The sequence below is a fragment of the Alexandromys fortis genome, unplaced genomic scaffold (genome assembly GCF_014885135.2).
Source record: "Alexandromys fortis isolate MF-2015 unplaced genomic scaffold, M_Fortis_MF-2015_v1.1 scaffold_20, whole genome shotgun sequence".
Classification (NCBI taxonomy): Eukaryota; Metazoa; Chordata; class Mammalia; order Rodentia; family Cricetidae; genus Alexandromys; species Alexandromys fortis.
Genome location: NW_026067903.1, coordinates 17,013,182 through 17,039,154, shown reverse-complemented (window position 1 = coordinate 17,039,154; position 25,973 = coordinate 17,013,182). Strand labels below are relative to the sequence as shown.

At 36.5% G+C, this 25,973-nt stretch overlaps 1 protein-coding gene across 7 annotated transcripts in view; it reads right to left on the bottom strand.

Moving 5' to 3' along the window:
- The window catches only part of Rims1 (regulating synaptic membrane exocytosis 1), a 472,082-nt gene that overhangs the window by 88,166 nt on the left and 357,943 nt on the right, over positions 1–25,973 (bottom strand). For 4 of the 7 annotated variants that reach the window (XM_050134523.1, XM_050134524.1, XM_050134529.1 and 1 more), the window contains 4 exons: positions 22,964–23,035; positions 17,113–17,295; positions 15,983–16,095; positions 1,301–1,413 (listed from right to left, as the gene is read on the bottom strand). In XM_050134523.1, the coding sequence (XP_049990480.1) occupies positions 1,301–1,413; positions 15,983–16,095; positions 17,113–17,295; positions 22,964–23,035 (481 nt within the window). The remainder of the gene's footprint in view (positions 1–1,300; positions 1,414–15,982; positions 16,096–17,112; positions 17,296–22,963; positions 23,036–25,973) is intronic. The other 3 variants (XM_050134526.1, XM_050134528.1, XM_050134525.1) reach the window with 2 other exon arrangements.

Here is a 25,973-nt window from a genome sequence, read left to right as displayed (position 1 = left end):
ACCTGTCTCTGCTTCCTGAGTGCTGGGATTAAAGGCGTGCCACCTGTTGTCTCAATCTCAGTGAATCTGCAGTGTGAGCACACTAAAGTCATGATGCTATTCACAGAGAAAGACTAGCATACTGTTCAGCTGAGAACACCACCACAAACCAGAAGAAGACAGAGGTGCAGAGTTTGATCCAGCTACTCCATGGTAGTCAAGGTTTTGTTTAGCTCGCACGTGTGTGTGTGTGTGTGTGTGTGTGTGTGTGTGTGTGAGAGAGAGAGAGAGAGAGAGAATTTACTCTTTTCTTTACTAATTTTACCTTTTTAAAAGGTGTCTCAAACTCTCTGTGGCATCCCTGAATCAGTGGTCTTTCTCCGCTGCATGCAGGTTTCTGCATCTAATGTGTAATGTGATACACTATACCCAACTGCCCGGCTGGCACAATGTAGGTGACAAACCATATTTTGTTTTGACCTCTACTGTTTGTATTAACCACTGACTCCCTCACTATATGTGAAGAAAACTTGATTATATTTTTTAAAAAAAATAGTAACTTTGAGGTTTTATTTTAAGCTTAATATTGATTTGATGTAGTTTGTACTTATTTCAGGTTCTGAAATGTCATTATTCCTACAAAGGCTCCCTGATATCAATTTGAAATGAAGTAGAGCCTAGCGTTATTTTGAAAGAAATTTTAAAATAAATCAGATAATAATGTAAGTGTATTTCATATAGTATAAGGTTGTGTATTTTAATTAAACATTAGCTAATACATTTATGGATATCTAGTATATTCTTATAAAATAATGAAATATAAATTAAATGCTTATTAGCATTTATGTCATTTTTGGAGAGATTAAAACAACATGCTTTTTACTAAAGACAGATAAGTAAACAAGCAAGATTGTCACATTGTGCGGGTTTTGTCACTAATTCACTGTCAAAACCACATAAATACACTTAATACCAAATGAATACTATTTCATTGACAAATGGCCCTATATACGCTGCTTACTTTGTTAATGTAACTAAGGACAATCCTCATCTTTAATACCACTATTATTCTCATTGAAAAGATTATGAAACATAATAATTAATATAATGTAATCTACTTTCTGAAAATATAAAGGTATGGAAGAGATTTGTTAAGCTGTATGAATAATTGTGATGCAAGACTAATATTTACTGACAACCTCCTTTCCATGTCTCAGTGCTCTCTAGTTTTGTGATGTATACACACACATACACATATATGCCCAGTGCCTATAGCCTGTTTCTCAGGGGGATACTATTTGCAGGACACTTTTAATTTTACCTTGGAGTATTGCTCGCGATCAAGTTCTTGACTAGACCCAGACCCCGCTGTCTGCTTAAACCGGTGAACTTTCATTTTCATCTGTCTTGTTCGCTCCTCCACTACTAAGCTTGCTGCAAAAACACATAATGGAAGCCCATTAAAACACAGGAAGCACCTTTTAAGGAAATGGCTGGTTTAAGGTTTCAAAGCTTGTGAAAAGATTCAAACTAGACAAAAGTGGAAATAAACCACAGTTAATAGATTAAGCAGAATGCAGCGAAGACGGCACTGATCATTGTTAATCTACAGGTGAAAATGATAAAATTACACACAATGGGAACACAAATGTTAGCAACAAAAACTAAGCACACTACTTCTTCATCTGATGTGAGATATTTTTACATACTCTCTTTATAGCTTATTATGCAGAATTAACTTTAACTGTGAAATAGTGTTTTCTGTGTATTCAACTAGCTACTGGTGGTTGGCTATGAACAAACCTGCATACCAAACACGCCACACACATATGCACATGCTTGCATGCATGCACACCCATTTGGTATCCTCAGCTAAAGAAAAGTCCCTTGAAACTATTTTATTAAAAATCATCTGTTCTTTGGAGATATTCTTACGTCATAAATTCTGACCAACTTTTTTTGACCACTGTTTGTTGCCTATCACAATGCATTTATTTAGACAAAAAAAAATTCCAACCTCTTTATGGCTTGCATGAACTCATAAATTTTGAAAATGATACACTCTACTTGTTAGCTCTTTTACAATACAGCATGTACAGAAACGTATTCCACTTAAGGCTTTATGTGATAAGAAGCAGGCGTGATAGAGGGCAAGATCATATCCAAGCTGACTAGAGCCAGAATCCATCATAATCTAGCCTAAAAACTCCGTCTCTGATTATTGTGTTTTCACATATGGAGGGAAAAGAGCCAAAGCTATAATTGTGTGTAAATCATTCAAACGCTCATAACTGTGCTGAGTGACACCTATATTAGCTTTATTTACAATTTACCTAGTGTTGATTTCCTAGAGTGTTTAACCTCTCAAACAAGTTTTAACTTGACTTATAAAATAGAAGTGGTGTGTGTGTGTATGTGTGTATGTGTGTGTGTGTGTGTGTCAAAATGTATATATGACCTTTGTACTATTCGGCCTGTAAAACACATGCTAAGGTGTGTGTGTGAGTGCATGCATGTGTGTGTGTGTGAGAATGTCTGAAACTTCAGCTCCTGAACTTGAGTCATAATTTTAATCACGCCAGCCAGCTCCATTCTGACCTCTACCTTAGTGAAGTTAGTAAACCAGAGAGACTCATTCTATTACAGCAAAGTTCTGAAAATTAAGCACGACACACATTTGCTTTGAATGTTATCCTAAGAGACAATACATGGTGACTGCCTTTAACTAGAAGACATTTCACAAACAGCTTGCAAGGTTTGTTAGTTACTGGACAGCACACAGAGCCAAAGGTAGCGTTATGAAGCAAGCTCCAATAAGACAGCTCTTAGGAACTGCAACAAAGCTATGAAAATTAAGATTTTTATGTACAGGATGCCATAAACAGTACAGAAAGCCATATGTAAATATATCTGTTTTCTGTACTCCACATGTCATCAATACCTCTTGGTACCATTCTTTTCATTTTCTTTTTTGTTTTAAGGGAGCTATAAAAAAATCTGTAGTTGTAATGTATAAGTAAATCTTAAAGCAATACACTGTAACTTCAATTTCATAGATAATTAAATGGTAGTTTAACAGCCTAGTCAAACACATTAACATTTAAAGAAGCATTATGACACTTGCTAGACCAAAACTTTGTAATATTTGCATTTAGTACTGTGCAGTTCTTAATATTCCTTCCAAGAAGGTAATAGGCCCAAAACACCTAGAAACAGTCATAGTGGGTGAACCTGGCCATTCCACCCCTTCTCAAAGTAGGGTCCCATTACCTTATGGCATCTGCATTTTAATACTCACTTTGCAAAACTCAAAGCTATACCCTACTGAAGTACCAGTAATAAGTGATCTGAATGTCCAGTTTTCAGGGACTTTATTCCTAGTTTCCAAAACTTCTCAGCCTACTACACTTATTCACAGGAAATGTTAACAAAGCAGCTTTTACATATCACCAGGACAAAAGCAATCTCCAAATTAGTATTAAACCCAAGATCACCAGTAGATCCACTCAACTTTCCAGCAAATACAACTGTTATGCCATCTTCCTTGCTTGAGCTCAGATTCCAAACAGAAGCCACATTCAAGTAAGCCTGAACATTTACCTGAGCAATCAGAAGGTTGTATAATCTCATCATGTTGCTCAGACTCCCTTTTGCGTCCTCTTTTGATATCACTATGATTAATCTAGTATTATGAAGCAGTTGTTTGTACAAGTTATCACTTGCCGTTGAAAGGCTACTTTATAACCACAACCTTGGTGTGAATTGCTATTTAACTTTTCTACATGCTTTTTTTTCTCATTAAAATGCACACTGTGAAATAAAATGACATTCTATATGGATGATAGATATGAAATGCTAAATCTCTAAAACTTCAGTCTTAAAATATAAGTCCACTAATATCTGTTATTAGTAGGAAGAACAACAGAAATAATCATAAACAAACTCTGTCCTTGGAATAATATCCCAATTAGTCACATATCAAAATTTCCAATATCTTATTTAGAAAAGAACAATTATTCCTTATCATTTAAGGGGCTCTACTCTTTTACCAATTTTAATTCTAACAGCAAAATTTAAATGTGAAATAAAACACTTAACAGAACAAAATGAGACCCATGCATTAATTTTACATATTAAGTCATTGTCATGGTTTGTACCAATTCAAACTAACACAAGGATTAAAAGGCAAACTGTCATTTAGTTACAAAAAGATTTTTAAAAGTTAAGGTCTTCAGAGATATCCCTGTGATATATTAGAATCAAATAATTCTGACAATAACATTATTATTTAGTTTTAAAAACAATTTAGCTTGTATATCATAACTACTTTAATTATAATTGTAGATAGTTAACTAAAGTTTGTTACAGTACATTGTTCACTTACTGTAGTTAACATTGCAGTTTTATTATAAATTGTTTTCCTGAGGAGCTGAAAGGCTGACATCTTTACAGAAACTACAGCCTCAGTCCTGTTGCTTATGCTGGATAAACTGCAGCTCAACACAAGCACATGTTAATGTGCAGAACTGTAAGTAAAAAGATCCCTCTTTCCTTAACACTAATGTCTTGTTCCTTGTTCTGTGCAAATTCAGGTTTTCCAAACCTATCCTTCTAAACAGTACAGTCAAGAATGGACAGGAGCAGACTTTTCTTTTAGGAGCCACCCGTAGGACTTCTCTCCTTCTAAAACACAACAAAAAGAATTCCAATCGGAGCACATAGGGTAAGATTAGTTAACTCTAACTTACAAAGTACTAAGCATAATTGTCTTATGGAAAATATTCTAGGATACTAAAAATAAAGTCTTGGGTTAAAAGACATTCCTCTTCATATTATGTACTTTGCTAAGATTTGTTTATATATACACCCTCTCTCTCTCTCTTTCTCTGTGTGTGTGTGTGTGTGCGCGCATGCGTGTGCACATCCTCGTGCACATGCACGTGTACAAAGGCCTAGGAATTAATGACAGTGGACAATTAACAGCATAGGGGTCCTGGGGATTTAACTCAGGTCATAGTTGGAAGTTTGTGGTCATGTTACCTTATATACCGAACCGTCTTCTGGACCCACATTTCTTAACCCACTGAAAATGTGCAAATGATTTCACCTCATTCACAGTTTGATGATGATGCATGATTGAAGGGTGGCGGGCTTTTGTGAATCTACAAATAAGCTAAAACCACTTATGAGTTTCTGCTTATACCTTTATGTATTTAAATAGATCTGCCTCTCGTATTACTTTAAAAGCCAAGGGTAAACATTTTGAGTATAACTTTATTCTTATTTAAGTGTAGTTATGTGTGTGTGAGTATGTGTTTGTACACGCACATATGTTCAGGTGTCCAGAGAGGCTAGAAGAGAACACGGAATCCTCTGGAGTTGAAGTTGTGAGCTGGAATATAGATAGTTATGAACTGGAAACCAAAGTGAATTCTTTTGCAAGAGCCACCAGCACCATTAAATGTTGACCCAACTGTCCAGTTCTCCATTTTAAAAATTCATTTCATAAAAGTACTATTGAAAAAGATGAACAATTCTTAATATTTGTTGAGTACTGTAATTTTTATATGTCGTTTTCAAAGATGATGGTATTTTTGAAATATTTTTGATATTATAGTAATGTGTGATTTATTAGCAATCTAAGTTAAAGTTTTCATGAATTTACATTTATGTAAAAATGAATCTGTGCCCATTCCAAGATCTACAAGCTTAAATTTTCATATTTGAGTCCAGAGAGATGGCTCAGAGATTATCAGCACTGGGTGCTCTTTAGAGAATCCTTATTCAATTGCTGGCCATCTGTAACTCCGGTTCATGGGCCCTGGCGCCCTCTAGTGACCTCTGTGGACACTGCATGCATGTAGTGAATGCATAAACATAGGTGAAGGTAAAACACCCACACTACAATTTCAATTTTAAATGGACAAAGTGAATTTCTACATTAGCTTTCTAATATTAACTTTCTTGGTATTGAAAAGATTTTCTACATTAACTTTCTTGGTATGGAAAAGATTTTCAACATTCATTTTGCAAACACCAGTTCATATGAGTCAATCCTGAAACATAATAACCTCTCCCAGGATAACTGAGTTCACTTTGATGTGCTACCATATTTCACAGTTGAAAGAACTGAAATCCCTGCTTCCTCCTTACATGGTAACGTAGTTACAGTATGGCTGGTAAATGACATACCTGAAAGTTGTCAGATAAAATGTAACTTAACTGTTGACACCTACAGAGACTCAAGTATTGACAACAGTATAATGAATTAATTTTCTCAAGCACTGTATTTTAAGAAGAAAGAAAGAGACAATCAGCAACATAAGACAGAAGATCCTGCTAATTGGACTTCAGTAGGGAAAAATGACACATAGACATTTTAAATATAAACTTTATCCAAAATAGTCGATCAGGTAAAGTGGGCTGGTACTTGATGATTTAAAATGCAATACTTGAATTTTTAAGAACTCTAAGGGTTTGAAGTATTTTAAGTATTCTTCCTTGCTTAGAAGCAACACAGGAAGAGAGTTAAGAAAGGCAGGAGGACTGACTAAATCTCAAGCTGACTCATTGTTCTTCATCAGCTCAGCAGTTCCTAAGATGCGTCTATTGGGAGTTTCTATTTGTAAAGAGAAGAGAGTCCTCAGAAAACCTCTCTTGCAATATTATTTTCACACTTATAATACAAAAATATAATGACTCATTCTATGGCTCTATCACACTCTTTCCAGTATATTTTAATACACCAACTTACCCAGAGTGTAGGTGTTATGAGAAAAATGAGCTGAACGCTACGTTATTATCTCTGTCATGTTTTATAATAAAGAGACAGTGTCTTCGCTTGATGACCAACCTTACTTTCAAACTTACACGAGCTACTGAGTCGATAGATCTTTACTTAACTTCTACATCGTCACTGTCATATCCACTATACGTAAAAATAAAATCCATAAAGTTTTTTCACTCTGTACGAGTTCCCAAATCCTAGTGACTTGCCTTAAATAAAATACATTCCTGTTTGCAAGTCCAGCAATGTTTTTAGTTGTCCTTGGACTGCTGTGGAATAATCCTCTTGTCCACTGCAAAGCTATGTCACCCAGGTTGGTTTAATAAGAAACTGACTTTCCAGTGCTCTTAGATACTAACTAGCATTCAGCATTAATGGAGACAGTAAAAGTTTGCGATTATCTAGCACTAGAATCAAAACGAGTGACAAGCGAACTAACATCTGTGGAGTGAAAATACCACACTGGCTTTAGGAAAATCAAATACGACCATTTCTTTGGTCTAGATAATTGAAATGGAACTGTGGCATGGGTGAGAAAAGGATTGCTTACATAAATAATTACCGCAGTCCCATGGCCTCACGTTTTGTTTTAGTATGCTTATTTCCAATAGACTGCCCACCAACCTCCAGATAGCCAAGCCCAGGTGAAAACCTGCAAGTTCCAGCACACCAAAACACCTGTCTTCAACAGACAGGGCCAGCGGCTGACAGAAGAATCATTTATCAAGCTTCTCTGCTCTGCTCAAGGTCAAACAGCTGCCAGGAAGAAATGAGGTTTTAGAACTGTACTCTTCCTTAACAGGCAGCCTCGATGCTTTGGCCAAGGCCTGCCAGGGGAATTAGCCCTCTGGAATGTAGGGGAACCAGTCTTTGAAGAACGTTTATTTTATCAAAAATGCCCTCTAATATTTAGCCATCCTACTCATTGTTCTAACAACACTAATATAAACTAGACTCTATTTTGGCAGACTTGATGTGATCTAACTTTGATAAACTCAGCTCCTTGGCATAGTCTCTTTACAGTGTTCGCCCTATTTGAAGGACATAAACTAGGCAGAGACCATCCATGATTGGATACCTGCTTAATTTTATTTCCTTTTTCACTTCCTTTACAAATCACAGGAGGAATGGGTGAACAAAGTCTTTGATCAGTTAGGTATAGCTTGCAAGGACTGTTATGTGTGAGATATCTAGAAGCTTTAATGCTTATCAAAATATCTTTGCTAGTAAATACACTCAACTGAACAGAACGGGAGGTCAAAACCACATCCTCTTGGTTATGTGGTGTGACTCTCTGAGATGCTAGGATAATATATAGGCAATGATCAACTAAACACACTTTGAATACAGAAAGTTCACATCGTTATTTATGATATATATATATATATTCAAGCAAAAATACTGCACCAGAATGATTCAGCCCGGAATATTAAAGAACATGAACCTTCAGAAATATTCTCTCTCTTTCCATTGGCTTGTCTTTGCGCCTCCCAAAGTTCTCTGTTGCTCTCCTAGAGTTTCCTATGCACTGAGCAATCACACTACCATAGAGTTTTATTTCAATACTATGTATCATAAATCTTACCCTACAAGAACAGGAAATGACTGACTTGCTATCTTATGCTATCTATTAAATAATAACTTGTGAAAAAAATAATTACAATCTTTGTTTACTATTGAAAGACAATTAAGAAAATGTGGAATTTTAAAATTACAAATTGGTAAACATGGAACTTCAAGCATACTTCTTTCCATTTTACCAATCTAGCTTACTAGTATTATAAATGATTAATGAACTATATTATAATTAATGCATCAGAAAGTAAGAAAATTTTCAGCTTTCACTTTTATATCAATTCAATCTAATTAAGATTAATGCCATTCTTGCATAAATTTTACTTTGTTCAACTTAACACTCAAACTCTTTCTGTCATCAGGAGGAAAGAGAACAGGCAATAAGCTTTGGCATTTATTTTAGAAGTTAGATTAAAAGAGCAGCTGACTAGAGGCATGCCTTAATCAGCTCTTACAATCTTGTTACAATAATTATTATACATCCATTAGTTGGGTAGAAAACAAAAAGCAACAAAACACCATTTGATTTTTGTTCCTTTGAAATAATTTAATTCCTTGGACTTGAAATGTCTTTCATTATCCAGGTGCATAAATTACACATGTTTTATAATTGAGGGCAGCATATTTGTAGAAAACATAACGTAATGTGCTCTGCTATGATTCAAAATTGTTCCTAGGAGCCAGAGATAATGCAGTTAGGAAATATCTAAAGGCATAAAATAGAGAAATGTATCATGACAATAACATTTTTCTCACCTTGAAGTCATTTAATTTCTGGTTCACTTTTGTTCTTCTTATATCATTATTTCGAGGCCCCCAAACTACATTCATGGGCTCTTTAAAACTGTCCAGGAAATGTAGCAGAGAGGGAAAAAGTGGCTTATTTTTAGAATGAATGATTAAAAAATAGGCCTAAAAAGCAGTCTGTGTAACCTAAAATGCTATCATCTCTCAGCTTTCAGCATAGAAAGAGGCAAAGGTAAATAAGCTGTTTGAACATTTCTTTGTCATTTGTCACCTGGATTTTCAACCCCAGATTGTAAAGTCTCAGTCACATAGAAAGAACCTGGTTTTTGTTGTTGTTGTCGTTGCTTGGGCGATTAAACAGAGAAACCAGGTATAGATTTAGCTGCGTGGCCCACAGCTGCGTCAGTAGGTGGCTGTATAAAAACTAAGCAGCCCTCTCCAGGATCACAGTGTCATGAAAACCTCTGCTGCATGCTGAGGGCAAAGAGGACAGAACACAGACTACATGATCAAAATCCAGGCCTGCTTTACAGCACCTGAGGCAGTCCAACTTAAGCCTTAAGGCTCTGTTTCTATACAGTATAAGTCCCCTGTATGCTACTCCGTATGCACAGTAGGCATCAATAAAACACAGGGCGCTGAGTTCCTGTACCACAAAGCAGTTTTGAATAGGGTCCTTAGAGGAGGGCCTACCACTTACCAAGTGAGTGACTGACAAGGGGGTCAGGTTTCCAATCTCTTGAACTTAGATGTCTCAGGAAATAGAGGACATTAGTACTCAAATTTGGGGTTGTTATGAAAATATGAGAAAATGCACAACACCCTTAGTTGTGTGATGAATACACAGTGAATGATGAATTTTGTTTATCATGAAGTGTGCTCTGGAACACAACCAGGCTATTCCTCTATAGGTAGAGTGGCCAACTGTTTTTCCAAAATCTGTTGCCATTTTACTGCTCACAGTGCTAAATCCTTGGATAATTGGAGTCTTTAGTTGTGAGATAATTTTATATACTGTCATCCAAACAAAGGCAAATAGATGAGCTTATTGGCCTCTATGATCAGTCAGTCCTCTTGCTCATTTTCTCAGGGAGCAATCATTCAAACTACATAAATTCCCTACCATAGATTATAGAAGAGGGTCTGCAGCTCACAGCTATCGGATTTCTTTTTACATTAAATACGTCTTTCATTTTCAGCTTCTAATATGACTGAAAAAAAAATTCTGAACTTGCTTTAATTCCTTCTAAGCTGTGAGGATGACGATTAGTGGTTACATTGGTTCGAACCCTAGAAGAAAACCACATCATCCTGGCTGCTGACTGAGTCTTGCTGGGTGAAGTTTCATATTTGTCTCCTGTGTTGGTTCCAGTTCCACGTATGTTTTGTGAAGCGTATCTACATCCTGCCTCAACGACTTGGATGAGTGTAACACCCCCCTATGAAGACTTTAATATTTGATGTGGTTTAAATGTGGATTCTGCATACAAACTTTCTTTTGTATTACACTGAGATTTTCTAGAAGCCAACCTGGCTTTTGATTGCTAAGAATGTACACAGACCTCCAATTAAATGTCCTTCTAAGTAATTGCTGGTGTGTATCTTTTGGAAAATGAATGAGAGTCATTTCCAATATAAAATGCAAATGCTTTGGAGCTGGAGACATGGCTCAGTGGTTAAGAGCACTCGCTGTTCTTTCAAAGGACCCGTGTTCAGTTCCCAGCACCTGTAACAGTTGGTTCACAACCGTTTGAGCTCACAACTCCAGCTCCTGAGGAATCTGATATCTCCAAGGATACCTGCAAACATGTGAACACCCCACAAAATAATAAAAATAAATCTTAACAAAACAAATAAAAGATTTAAAGAAACATTCAAAGGAGTCTACCACACTTTTAATCTTCCAAATCAAGTAATATTCTTCTGAATCTAAGAAAAAAACACACTGGTTATTTTTGTACTATTGAATAAAAGGCTGTTTCTGATTCCTAAGTTAGGAATACAAGATAGTCATAAGCGTACTAAAACCTATGGCAACAGCTTACTCATTTCATTGAAGAGCCTTTTCCTTTAGTTACTATTTGCTTTTAGTATGTCAAACAGTATTTGCTGAGACGTGCACTTTATGTGTCTGACATATAATTCCATTCTGTGTAATTTCAGCCTAAACAGAATTGAATATAATCTCCCATACTGAGGTTGACAACATATGCTAGGAATATTAAGATTTATGTGTGTCTATGTGTGTGTGCATTTACACCAAGAGTTCAGGTGAGAGAACTGTGCCCCTGAAACTAGACTTCTAAGAGATTTTGAGCTGCTTGATGTGAGTACTGGGAAGTGAACTCAGGCCCTTTTCAAGACCAAGAAGTAGTCTGAACCATTGAGACTTCTTTCCAACGCCAAGGACAGAGATCTTGACTAGGGATAGAGATGTTAAAAGGACTAGCTCTGAGAGATACTAAAATAAACAAATCAATCCAAGCTGCTTTTAAATATCTGATAAATACACCTATGAACATAACATGCTTAAAGTATTATTAAGACACTATTATTATGATTTATGAACTTATATTCAAAAATTTAATAACCAGGGCAGGTATAATTCTGAAAAATAATTGATGTGGGTGTATGAAACGTGGAAGCTAGAAACTCAGTTGAAATTTAAGTGAAAAGATAAAACATAATTTTTGATTAAAAAGTCATAGTAAAGGTCAGAGACTTCCCATGAGAACGGGCTGGATGAATTCTGCTTCCTGTGTCTCTCAGGTAGAGAGGATGATTAATAAAACAGTCTTAAAACCCACACCACTACTATGGGTCGCTGCTCTAAACATGCATGAGCACAGTGAAGTTTAGAAAGTTCATGAAGTCATGCTATCAAGACAACAAAGTGTAGGGACTTTCCACTCTGCACAGTAGATGTTAGCCAGAGAGGATACTGGGAAATCATAACCAAATCCTCTGTCTGCGAGAGCAAGAAAATAGAATCAACCCAAGGAAACTCAGCAAGAAATAAAGAACATGTCACCAATTCCAATGATAAAATAAAAATTAGCATGTAAGATATACATTGCTAATTTATAGAAATGTTTTAGTTATCAACGTAGATAAATGAATTTTACATCAAACTATTTTTAGTTTTAAGATGTTTTCCTCCTTGGTCTACACATTGTGACTATGAACGAACCGACAAGTGACACAATCCCTCCCGAGAAATAGCTATCAAGTTATTCTGATCAGTACACTAATGGTTGCATAGCTCTTACATATCATAAAAGATACAGTATGAATGATTAAAAGTCACGTTAATATTTACCTTTAGTAGAAGAGTTATATTTTTCTTGTTCTTCAATGAATTAAATGCACATTATGATGGAAACAAAAGAAAGAAATCAGCAAATTTATAGTTAGACATGGAAATGTGAATTAAGAAAATGGCATGAATACTAAAATGCATAACACATAAGGTGACATGGTAAACTGCATGATAAACCATGAGGAAGTTTCACATATGGCACTGAAATTAATTCAAAAATGAAAACAGCAATTCAAAGATTTAAACAAAACAAAAATATCGGGAAAATAACTTGCTTGATATTCCAAATGCAAATGCTACAATACATTTTCTTGACTTTTAAGAACTCTATCGTTTGGCAACAATTTTACTAAAACATTACCATTTAAACCCACCACTATCTCACACTATTGAAAGCATACTTAATCTACGTAGAAACTTTAATTGTATAATTGCCATTTCCTAGGATTTGAAATTCCATCATGTGATCAATCCCTTTTCCTCTATTGAGTAGAAAGTATATAACCTATGGTATGGAAACACTCTTGTAGCATTTCTGTGTGACACACACATATANCCCAATATAAGTATCTTTTCTTTTTCCCTCAAATTTATAGTAAATACCTCGAGACAAAATTACTAACAATTTTTACAGATTGCATATATTAGATATTTCATAAAACTAGACTTCCCTCTTTGCTGTTCTATCATTTACTGAAAAATAACCAGCTGTCACATCAGAAGGGAGGTGTCAGGATGGCCTCATGTGTTAAGCAGTACATGTGATGTCTCCACAGACCCACATGCTTGCCTTTGACTTTATGAATGATCTTTACATGCTTCATTAAGAGGCCTCAATGAAGCAGAACTACCTGACCTGTTCAGAAAAATCACACGTTTAAACCATCACCCACAGCTGCCCTCATCCTTACTCTATGTAAAATATACTATATTATATTCAGTACTGCCATGTAATAAAAAAATTTCAAGGAACTCTCTACTTTCAACTTTTACATATTAAGAATAAAGTATATACTATATTTTAATCTACATTTATGTCAAAGTATGTACTGTAATAATCTATTTTTCTGGGTGCCTGCTTTTATATACCCAGATTTCACATATTGTGTTCATAGTCATATTCCTTAAGGGAAATTTTAAAATAATTTTCAAATACTCAATAAAAATATCTTTTAAAATGACAGTCTTTACAAATGGAAAATCTGTTTATAGTACATAAGATACAATAAATACCACTGATAAAAAATTTTAAAATATCCATCGAATCAAATTATCTTTGTAGTCACCCTAAAACAGTAATATAGGTAATTATATACAGAAAATGTATTAGTAAATTAATTTATGATTATATCAAGAAATTGTATATCTGTCTAGGAATCTCATCCACTGAAAAGACTTTGTTCTTACCAATCAGTTGTTTATTAACTGAATTACTTTTAAAAACATTAAGTCAGCCCTTTCTAAGAGATTAAACAAGAAGAAAACAAAAGTCAAGTGAGCTTAAGCAATCACAAATAAATTTCAGCTGATGTTAATTCCCACATGAAATTTGTTAGACTGCTGTCTAACAAATTCATCAAAAAGGAAATTAATGACATACTTATATCACCTCTAGAACAGTGAAATTCATCATAAATAAAATGCATTAAGTATTGTCTAGCCCATGATCAAATCACTTCAGAAACCCATTAGGGACAAACGTGTCGCGTGAACTGTTCAGTATGAAAACACCCCTAAGAAGATGGCAGGAGACACTGCTACCATTCACCACAAGCTCCAAGGCATGTCCCAATGCCATGAAGTGTACCTCAGAATGCTTAGATTACATAGTACATGATGACTGTCTCATTTTCAGGCTTGACTATATCAGAATCTTCATCGACAAACTGTGTTTACTAAAGTATTTGCCATAATTAATATCACAGTAATGTCATTCCCACCCATACCGTTCTTCCCACCTCAATCCAATCCTTACACATGGTTGTTTTCTCTGAAAGACAGCTGCGAATACGAATATCATAAAGAGTAGATATTAACAATGGAACATAAATTTTAAAAATAAACAGGTAGTCCAATTGACCTGGCAGAAAGATTACTATAGTGCCTCATGGAGTGTTTAACTTGCAACTGGAGGAAATGCAAAGAATTTCAGAAACACATGACTTGCTAAGTTTCATTGTGACCAGCAACACTGGATTTCTAGCCAAGCATCCAAATTTACAGTTTGTTCAGTTGTGCAACAAGAGTTCATGAATTAATAAGTTAAAATGCCATCATCGATTTCTTAAAAAAGATCAAACTTTTGACAGAAGCATTGTTAGTATAAGTATCATTCAAATAACATTATTTTCCCTCAATCATCTCAAAATATTTCAGGAAAAAAAAAAACAAGAGCCTATTAGAAATATGGATTCCACCACCGAAATCTGGTATTTTAGAAATACTTTTCACCAAGACTGCATTTTGCTAATTGACTAAATATATACATTTACCTCATCCTTGACCACTAAAGCATGCTGTACCCACAAGAAACATCATTTTAAAGACACAAATCTGGCTGTTCGTATAGCTTTTATGGTACCCTTTGCAGTATTGAGTTAGTAAGTCAACACCACTTATTCACGCTAACGTTCCTATTATCAAGTATTTTGCATGGTCAAATAGGCCACTTGAATCCCTGAAGCCATGCGATCTGTGGGGAAATGCAAGTTTTACAGCAGCAGCAACTAACAGCATTGGAGAAGTACTCAGGAAGCAAACCATCAGGCTATTTCATGGGGATGCAGAGTGGCAATAGATGTTTTACTATGTTCATTGTTCTTGAACCACAGCCCTGAACTAGAAAAAAAATTCAGTAATGTGTTTAGTCACTGCTAATATATGCATTAGAAAATATTAATGTCATTGACCTACTAAGAAACGGGTCAGGAGAAATAGTATTTTAGTCCAACATTTCAAACATTTAAGACATATCCTTTAATCTTGGTTTCTACTGTCAGAACAAATCTCCCCGTCCCCAAACACATACATGGCCGTTCTTTTAGGAAAACAACCCATGTATATTTAATGTAAGAAACCCAGACAATGTGGCTCATAGTAAAATGATAAATACATGTTCTGAGTAATTTTTACCACCAAACTATTTAAAACTCAAGATATGGTTAATGAAGTTAAAATGGAGAACACTCAATGATCATATTTAACTTTAATATTTTCTAAAAAAAATAATGTAAGCCCCTTTTCAGCACATAAAACAACAGACAGTATTGAGGTTTTCAGAATGTATATCACCTAGTTTTATGACCTTGCAAAAATGTTCAGAACTCCACCCACTCTTAAGTATTCATCTAAGTTCAGTCAGTCACTCACTCACTCAGCAAACGCTGATTGCCGTGTGGCATGGACCACTGAAACCAAGTGCTGGGGTAAAATTCTAAGAAACTTAATGCTTAGGATTAGAGAGTTGTGTATGACCCAAACCGTGTCATTTCATAAAAGGGAGTGGCAAGAGGAGAAGTTTATCAACTCCAGGTGTTTGGACAAAGATCTCTTTTTTTTTTTTTTTTTTTGGATACCTTGTTCTATACTGCCGCTTCGAACTGGCACCTGTGGAAGCTGTCTTCCCCGGCGACTACTGAAGGATGTGTCCGCTGGCGGAGACCGCGTCGGGCTTCCTTGTCGGTGCGTTCTGTAGGTAAACAGCAAAGGGCGCGTGAAATTCCAATACAGTCTGGCATTTTTGCCTTTTAGGCAGAAAACACCTAACTGGGTTATTGGAAGCCAGATCCAATACTGTAAATGACACACGTAAAAGGGCTACTACATGGGGCTGAAGGAGGCACGTACACATTCTACAGAGTGGATTCTTGAATTAAGCAGAATGTGATTGACTTGCTCTGAGGCGTGCTTTCTTAAAGACATCCATTGTGTTAGTACCATGACAGAACTGACCACAGCCTCTGGATCTTAAACTATATACACATGTATGTAAGGAATTACACGTCTGGCATGTTGCCAGACAGCTGCAGCTAAACTCACACACGCTTTAGAGTCATGTATAATAGTAAGTTCTCGATGCACAGCCAGATGTTAGTTACCAAGAGTTGTGCATTCTTTTTCAATAGAAACAAGCAACGAACCTTGAAAAGGATTTCAAATAACCTTGGACACATGCTACAGGATATTCTGATGTGAGGATTAACGTTGGGAATGAGAATATGAGAGGCATGCAGATACTCATTCCCACCCAGATAAAGCTGACCTCCACCTGCTGACATTTGCTTTGTAACTGAGGAAGTTTTAAACACTACATGGCTCTATAAACACAGATAGAAGGTTACTTTATAAAATTCTCTGATGCTCTAATAAACAAACCCATATTTAATTGTGAGTAAACTCCTCATGAAGCATTTCACATGGTAAAGTATATATGATATGCCACGGACAGATGAAAGGACAGAACACAGCCAGGTTTAGTTGTCGATGGCAGCGAACTGGCAGGAACTGGAGAACCCTGCCAGCACAGTGAAGAGAGATGCCAGTGCGAGAGATGTGGGTGAGGACCGGGTCACAAAGAAAAGAGTAGGAACCATGGTGTCATAATGATGTCAGAATGAGTAGAAGCTTCGAGTGCTCAGGAAGGAACAACACCACACCAACACCCGGCAGCAGGACACGAATGCTGGGCGGGACACTGAATAGCAACCTTGTCAGGAGCGGAGAAGGTGGCGCCGAGCCTCCAGGGGCAAGGTGGTGCATAGAACACAGGGTTCTGACACTAGAGCGCTCGCTCGACCGCGAGCGAGTGGGATGCTTTCCCCTAACGACTGCTTGATCAGCTGCTCTTGGGATTGCGTATCCCCTTCTAGAAAGGCATGATGGGAGAACCCTAAAACATTAGTGCCAAAAGAGATCTTCAGTCAGCGGTTTCATTAACTTCATTCCAACACAGTCGTCCAAGGAAAACCTGGATACTCTTAAAGTGAGTTCTAAAGTACAAGAGAAACACTCGTCCCACAGTTATTGCGATGGAAATGTCACTGTTATCCAAGCATCTCTGTGATATTATAAAGGGCCAACCTAAGTTGCCCTAATATCATCAAATTCTCGTGAACCCTCCAGAATCAAAGAATTCAGTCTTTTTCTTTTGGTAGGGATGGGGTTATTGAACTCTATGTCCAGTGGGTCGAAAATGGAGGTTAGAAAACAGGGACAAAAATAAAGATTTCTTGACTGAATGAGTGTTTGAAATTATAACGATGAATACTGCAGTATCGCCATGATATTCTGTAAGAATGTGAAATCTAAATGTATGTATGCTTTTACAATGTTCATAGTTCTACAGTGCAAGAAGTAAGTCTATGGTAAATAGAAAACCAAAAGAACATGTTTGTTCATCTTAATCCAACACTAAGAAATAAAAATAAAGCTTGAACAGTACTGAATTTACACACCCAACTAAGCACAAATGGTACGTGTGTGTGTAAAACAGGTTCTCTTAGATGTGACAGTATCTGAAAATGTCTTTGTGAATATAATGGTAGTTATCTTCATATGGTATTCATGACAATTATGAAACAATTTTCTAAAATAAATTCTGAGAATTAAATAGATAACATATACATACATGTGCATATCTCCATAAAACAGATGCATGCTTTTGATCCTTTTATCATGTTAGTATTATTTTTGTTAAGCGATGGTTAATATTCCTGTTATGCATCATATTGACAAGAGTTTGACACAATCTCATTCTTTCATAGCAATCATAGGAAATGTGTTTATTGTCTACAAGTGTGAGAATAACACATATTGGTCACCCAACATGTACTTATGAAGACTTTACCTCATTAGCTCAACACTCCTTCTGTTGAGTAAAATATTCTTTACAACAAGTCTGTTTTTTGTTTTAAGCTGTGGCTTTCATTTCAGAACAGTGAAAAGGAAAATATCAGTTTTCAGAGAACAATAAAGTGCATCTTACACTTGGAATAAAGGTACATTTTATCCTCTTGGGCTGCAGATAATGGCTTTATTAGATATTTAGTCCTGCCCCGAAACCTCACTTGTCATTGCCACTTAGAACCGAAAAAAAATCTGCTGACATTCTACACATTAAAATAGTTCACCTGTTCTATCTGACTTGCTCATGAGCTTAACTAGACCAAACTGAGATGGGAAGAATTTCTATGACATGTTTCCAACGCTAAACAATGTTTTATTTACCCTTTATAAGTCATTACTATGACAATCAGATTGTTCAAAATATACGTATTGGTTGAGCTTTGAAATTTTAATTGTACAATTTTCACATAAGCAATGGAGTGTCTTTTGGGCACTACAATCTTATGATAATCTTACTTTATCCCTTGGTGAAATGTCTAACTCCATAAAAACAACCTGAGTGTGACTTTAGATAAGAATAATTAGGGTAGACTTTATGTTTCAGCCAATAATATGAAAATGCTATAACAACCATTTTCAGAAGTCGTGAATGGATTCAGGGTGAATACTTTACTGCTTTAAAATATGTGACTTGGAGAGCCATGTCTGAGCTGGAAGGAGGTTGGCAGAATCTGAAAAGAGCCCAAAATGTTTAAGATTTTTCACAAAAACCTTGCTCTCTTTTTCCTTTACACAAAATAACTTTACATTGTCCCATCAGCAAAAAAAGTTCTTGCTACATGGCAATCACGGAGTACAGTTCAGAGGATGGGTACAGTCACTCAGAGCAAGAGAGGGATGTGGTCACTGAGTTCCAGGAGGGTGAGCTTGTAAAGAGTTGAACAAAGCTTTGCAGAGAAGAGGCAATGGAATTAAGAATGGCTTGTTTAGGCAGACGGAAAGGAGACCTGGTCAAGAATTTCAAGGTACAACAGTATAGAGATGAGAGAATCAAGGCTGTTGAGCCTTGGTCATTTTAACAGAATGGCATCTAATAGAAAGAAAGGAGGTTAAAAGAATGGGAGAGCCTTAGAATGAAGGTGTTAGAGAAGGGAACCAAGAATGGATGGAAGAAAGAAGAAGCAAGATCTAAGAAACAATGAGATAACAGTAAGATCTTTAATGTTAGTATGGTGGCAGCTACATGCTAAGCTCTGAGAATGTGAGTGCATTTTCATGGATATGTATGTGCATGTATCTGTGAACTTTTGTGCTGTAACCCGTTGATGCATAATCACTACTGTTTTATAAATACAACTGAGGCTCATTCATAACTTGTACAAAGACAATGAGAGAAAAAATGCTAGAGACAGGATCTGCACAGATTTGCTGAGAACCAACAGGGGCCTTCTTTTCTGACAGGTGTGTGCAATTTCTTCTTCTTTTATTATTTTGGATTTTTTGAAACAGGGTTTCTCCGTAGCTTTTTGGTTCCTGTCCTGGAACTAGCTCTTGTAGAGCAGGCTGGCCTCGAACTCACAGAGATCCTCCTGCCTCTACCTCCCGAGTGTTGGGATTAAAGGCATGCACCACCACCGCCCGACTTGCAATTTCTTCTTGACTTTTGTTCTGAATACATGAACCTAAGGCTTCAGCATGCTAGATGGAAATTTTACTCATGGCAATATTTACTGTAACAGGACTTGTTTTAATACCGAGGGACCAAACAAAAAAAATACAACAATATACAGATACACATCTAAAAATTGAATGATTTAATATGGCTTAAAGAAATCATGTCTCAGAGTTTACATGGATGGCAGAGACTATGGGGAGAAACTGAGAGGAATGGGAAGGAGAAAGCGTAATCCGACTATGATGTGTGAAAACAATTTCTTATATAAAAGACAAAAAGAGAGGATGAGAGGACAAGGCCATGCTCAGAGTGGTGGGAAGCAGAAGGCAGAGTTAGCTGTACCTACTTTCCACCCCTAGCAGGTCACAGTATATTTCACAAGGTTTTCTTGTTAGACTCTTGCACCCAATGGCAAGTTGGCTTCAGATAAACTTAAAACCACAATAAATTCACAGCAACGTGTTTCAGATAACTGCATTACAGGTTTCTGTATACGGTTATTAGCCTCTAAAGGTCATGGGTCAATTTCCAATTAGGGGGTATGGCCAAGTGGTAGAACATTTGTTTGCCTAACAATGACATGCCCTTGGGTTTCACTAGAAGCAGTTAGAAGGAAGCAAGGGAGGGAGGAAGAAGAGAGGAGGAGAGAGGGAGGAGGAAGAGAAGAAAGGAGGGAAAAGGTGTAGAAAAAGAGCCAGTGTACTAGGGATAAATACTGGTGCATGAACTGAGTCTTTGGAGCCTACTCCCTATGGAGAAATACCTGCTCTGCCTAGATATAGTGGGGAAGGCCTTGGTCCTGCCTTAAGTGCTGACAGACTTGTTTGACTCCCAGTGGGAGATTTCACCTTCTCTGAGGAGTGTGTGGGGGATGAGGTGGGGAGAAGATGGAGGGAGAGAAAGTAGGAGGAGAGAAGGGAGAGAGAACTGGGTTGATGTGTAAAAGAAGACTGTTAAAAAAAAATCAATGCACAAAACATTCACATTGTGAACTACTTAACCTTAACTACAGGTTAGCTCAGAGCTCCAGCAGTAACTACCGTCAATGTGACTTGGAACATACAGGTCAACTCCCTTGTACCAAGCATTCAACAGTTTCCTGAAAAGTTAGTCATATAACTTAGATTCCCATAAAAATCAATCAAGGATGTTAATAACTAACAAAGAAAACCACACATATATCAGAGGCCAGTGTTTGCAGCTAGGCCAAGACTGAAGGCTGGAACGGCATGCATTCATTGCTAACAGCTACCTATAGTGTTTAATGCAATCATTTCCGCCTCAAAGACCAATTACTGTTTTGCTCTTTTTCTTCTTTTAATACTTTTTGAGTCCCCCTATATTCTTGTGTATTGTAAAGTGTCTTTATCTAAACGATCAGTATCTCTTTGGATTAATAGAGTCTACTGTGTTTCCCCTTCTCCGTATTAACTAATCCTTTGGCATCCTTCCTCCTGTTTTCTCAGATTTAAACTCCGCAAATTTCCCTGCTGGAAAGGGGGAAGGGTGGACACTCATCTAAATATTATTAGTATTAATGTATGAAATCAATTATTTATTAAATTAATTAATTCATATTAAAAAATAAATAAACTCCGCAAAAAGGAAATGCCTCCATTTTTGCTGATCACTACTTATTCCTTACACCAGAACTCAAGATGGCCCGAGTTTATGGACTGAATAAATCACTGAACTGCACAGGTTCTGAGTCATCTACTCTTTGATATTTTGATGCATCTTCCAAACGGTTTTCTTTCTCCCTTTTCCTTTTTTTAAAGATTTATTTATTTATTATGTAAAGTGTTCTGCCTGCATGCATGACTGCCCATCAGAAAACGGTAGATGGTTGTGTGCAACCATGTGGGTGCTAGGAATTGAAGCCAGTACCTCTGGAAGAACGGTCAGTGCTAATAACTTCTCAGTCATTTCTCCATCCCACCAAACTGTTTCCAAATAGATCTATATTTCTGAAACTCAAAATCAAACATCCACTGCCCGGGTCTAAGGACAGCATATCATAAACAGAGGGTCTTTAGTACATTAACATGGCATAGTCATGCCAGTCTTAAAATCTCAAGAAGTCTACAGTTCAAATTTTCGTTTCCTTTTTTTTCTTGTCCTCTGATTTCCATTCTCCATTCAAGAATAGGTACTTAAACTAAAAAAAAAAAAAAAAAAAAAACTATTTTCTAGGTTTATATGTTTTCTTATATTTTCCCGTTTCAAATTTACACGAAGTTTTACTTATTGATTTAGTTCAGTAAGGCTGATGTGTTGAATATTTTCAAATTCCATATGCTCTATCCATACCTCTGTTTTCACTATGCCTGAAATACGTCTGATATTGAACCTACCCATTCACATGTTTCCATTCATGCTTTTGAGGATCTTCTGTCTAATGGCCAACTATTCGCTATGTACATTACTATGACTTTCTAGGTCTTTCTTTGGATGTGTCAAAAGAAGTGCCAATATGTTTTACCTAAAGTTACACAACACATTTAAAAGTGGAGAAACTGAAAATCATCAATAATTCCTTAGATTTTTTTTTACATGAACACAGCAAATAAGTACAGCTACAAAAAAAAAAAAACAAAAACAAGAATCATAGATTACACCCTTGTAGAAAATGAGACTTTTTAAAAATATTACTCAAATATCTAACACACACTCAAATTGTCCACACTTTCCCAGTTATAGTTCACTAGAAGCATTTAATGTGATCACAGAAGGAGAACATCCAAGTTCTAACACATGTGTAAGAATGAGTATGTGTCTAGCCCTCCATAGAAATGAGATTGATTATGAAGAAACACCGTGTTTGCTTGTCCCTTCACGCCTACTATTTAAGAGCAGCCAACACAGTGACATTGTCTTTCTCTTCAGCCACTTTCCTCACATAGCTGTCGGTTCGTTTCCATGAGACACGTCAAGCATCACAGTTTGTGTCTGTACCCTGGAATGTTAAGGGAGAGGCAGGGCACTCCCGGGTCTACGTAAAAAGGAAGACGGCGGCACAGCACAACAACAAGCCTACCTGTCTGCGTCAGAGGCTGTGCATTTCCTAGTCTGTTTGGGGATGCTAGATCTTTCAGACTTTCTGGAGTGCCTGTGGGAATGAAATGTTAAAGAAATACAAAATAGATGATGAATAGAGCTACAGTCACATCCAACAATGAAAAAGAAAAACAAGGCATGAACAATGACAACTTAGCTTACCTAAGTGGTTCTGTCAGTCAACACTTTCACGGTTAAAAAAAAATTAACAAATAAATCAAATATTGAAATCAGAAAGGATGCTGGATGGAAGACACAGTGGCAGATGGGAGACAGGAGAAGCTGACATGACATTAGTTTAAATGAGTACATCTACAGCAATGATCTGGTGTAGACCCTTACTCAGCGACGTTACTTCCGCCAATGAATAAAACAAAACGTGATGGAACCCATGATGGCAAGTGCTACAGTGGTAATGATTTGGTGCTGAAACACCACACGGGGGCTAAGTGACCATTTATTTTGAAACTCTGTGCTCTAGAGGAATTTTGTTTTCCACCACCAAAGTATAAAAAAGAAAAAACATGAAAGATGTGGACAGTAGTGAAAACACTTAATCCAATCATGAGAATTGCTTTTCAATCAGTAATGAAAATACCTAGGTAAAGTAGGGAGAGATATGAATGCTAGCTACACCTTATATAACAGAATAAAGCCTCCAATTTTACTTTCAGAAACCACATGTAACACTTAACATCTGGAAATTAAGATATCGTTTTTCTCCTAAAAGCAATGTTCATAGGGAAAGTGAGAGTGAAAGATATTCCTCAATGTAACTGACATATACTTATTTAGCCTAAATGCCTGAACTATTATGTGAACAAAGTCACTAAAATGTGTGGGCATTCATAATGTATATCTGTATATAGAACTTATGATAGCTTTGTATTTAAGGTGTAAACATGACAAACTATGTGTATAAACGTTAGGCACATATATCTAAATGGCTATTACAATTGAATAAGTCAAACGTGATTTCACATAGTTCCTCATAGCACTACATATTTTACACAAATAATATAAAGCATCATGGCATACAAACACATACATTTCAAAAATTGTAAGAATATGGTACTTTTGTGTCATCACTGAATCTTCTATAATTTACGCCTATTGCATTGGCAAAGTCCTTCCTTCAGAAACTGTTGAGGGATGTATTTGTTCTTACTTAGAATTTCAGGCGTCTTAATTAAGTGCCCCCTGGACACTAGAAACCCACAGGAAAGCCCCAGGGATTCTCTCTCAAATGGACACACTTCCTTACTCATTGCTCCACCCTCTTCCACCTCTACGGCTATATCCATACATTTTTACTTCTTTAATACAGGTGTGTGATCTTCAGCTGGAGGAGCATGCAGCACATGTCTGAATCTAGGGGAGGCAGTGGTCATGTTGACTAGGCACTAATGCTTGTTTCTGAAATAAAGGACATGCCCGAGGACACAACACAGATTGAAGTGAAGGGTAGGGAAGAGGGAGGTGAGTAAATCAGGTTGAAGGGCATGAGATCAAAATAAATGTAATGCGTGATTTATGGAGAGTTTGTGGGTGGTCCCAGCAGTGATCAGGACAAAGAATCCTTTTCTCATCTTCAGGGGAGAGAAGAATGAGATCTGTTGTTAAAAAATAAAAAAGCTATAAGCATCTATTAGAAATTGCCCAATTTCCTTGTCCTTCACATAAATATTAAGTTTTTCAGCCTTAAGTGAGATTATACTTTATCTCTTAATTTCTCCAATTCTTCCCCTTCTCATGTCCTAAAACTTAGTGAGGTCGTGCAGCAGAATGGTTCCCAAGGTGATGCCAGCTAAACTGGCAATATTAAGGATATATAATTTTTACGAAGACTTCAGCACTTAGCCTTTATTTCGTCATCTAATCTGACCAATCAAAAAGGGGAGGCACAGCTCTTTTATCCGTAGACTGAGATTTCGGAATGTTAGCTCCTTTGCTTTTGAAAGTCATCACTGGAAGCCAGGAGGCGAGCAGACAGTCCATGACCGCAGTGTAGCAGTCTCTGCCATGACTTAAACGTAACAGAGGAGCCCACAGTGTGAATTGTAGTGTTAGGATTTCAACTCAGCTGTTCTGGCTAACGAAGTAAACTGGGTCAAGGTACTTGACCTCCGTGTGTCTCATTTCCTTCTGCATGCAAAGTTACAGTTAATAATACTACCTCCCCCAAGCACACGGATTCTAAATACATTAATTATAACTTAGCATTTGGATTGTGTATTAGTAGTTTTGGAGGATGCCACAGAATTTGAATTTGTGGTTGTTTAGGCACTTCTGAGGGCAAGAAAATGTTGAGTGCTATAAAGGTAGAGTATTAAATGGTAATAACATTTATTTGGCTCTAAATACACCAACTCTATTGGTATATAATTCAGAGTCAATGTATATTCATAGCTATGGATACATTGTATATTTAATCACTCCCATCATTGATATAAACAGAGGGTTAAGATGGGCACAGTAGAAATGTTATTCATATTGTATACAATCAAAATTACTGCTCAGATGGTCGGAAAACAGGTCCCAGGGGCATGAAAGACTTCATGCTGTACACCAACCACCTGAAGGTTTTACTGTCACTATCTTAGGTCTAGATGGGTTTTGAATGTAATGTTACTCTTTCAAAATGTCGTTCCTATTTGTTAAATGTTTTGTTTGAAAACTGTTGCTACAATGACTAAATTTTTAATAATTAATTGCAGCAACAAATATTCTGCCAGAATCTAAGGGTTAACTATAGGATTTAGGGAGAAGGGGGAAGTATGATCAATATTATTAGTTATACATTGATAAATCAAGAGGTAGGCTATATTTTAACAAGAGTGAAAAAATGATGATAATATATATACTTTATATATCTGAAATCTAGAGACAAGAAAATCTTCCCTGCTGAAATAATGTTTGCAGGAAAGAGATGTATTATTAACCTTGATTTAAGCATTCAATAATGGATACATGCAAGCAGAATATCGCAT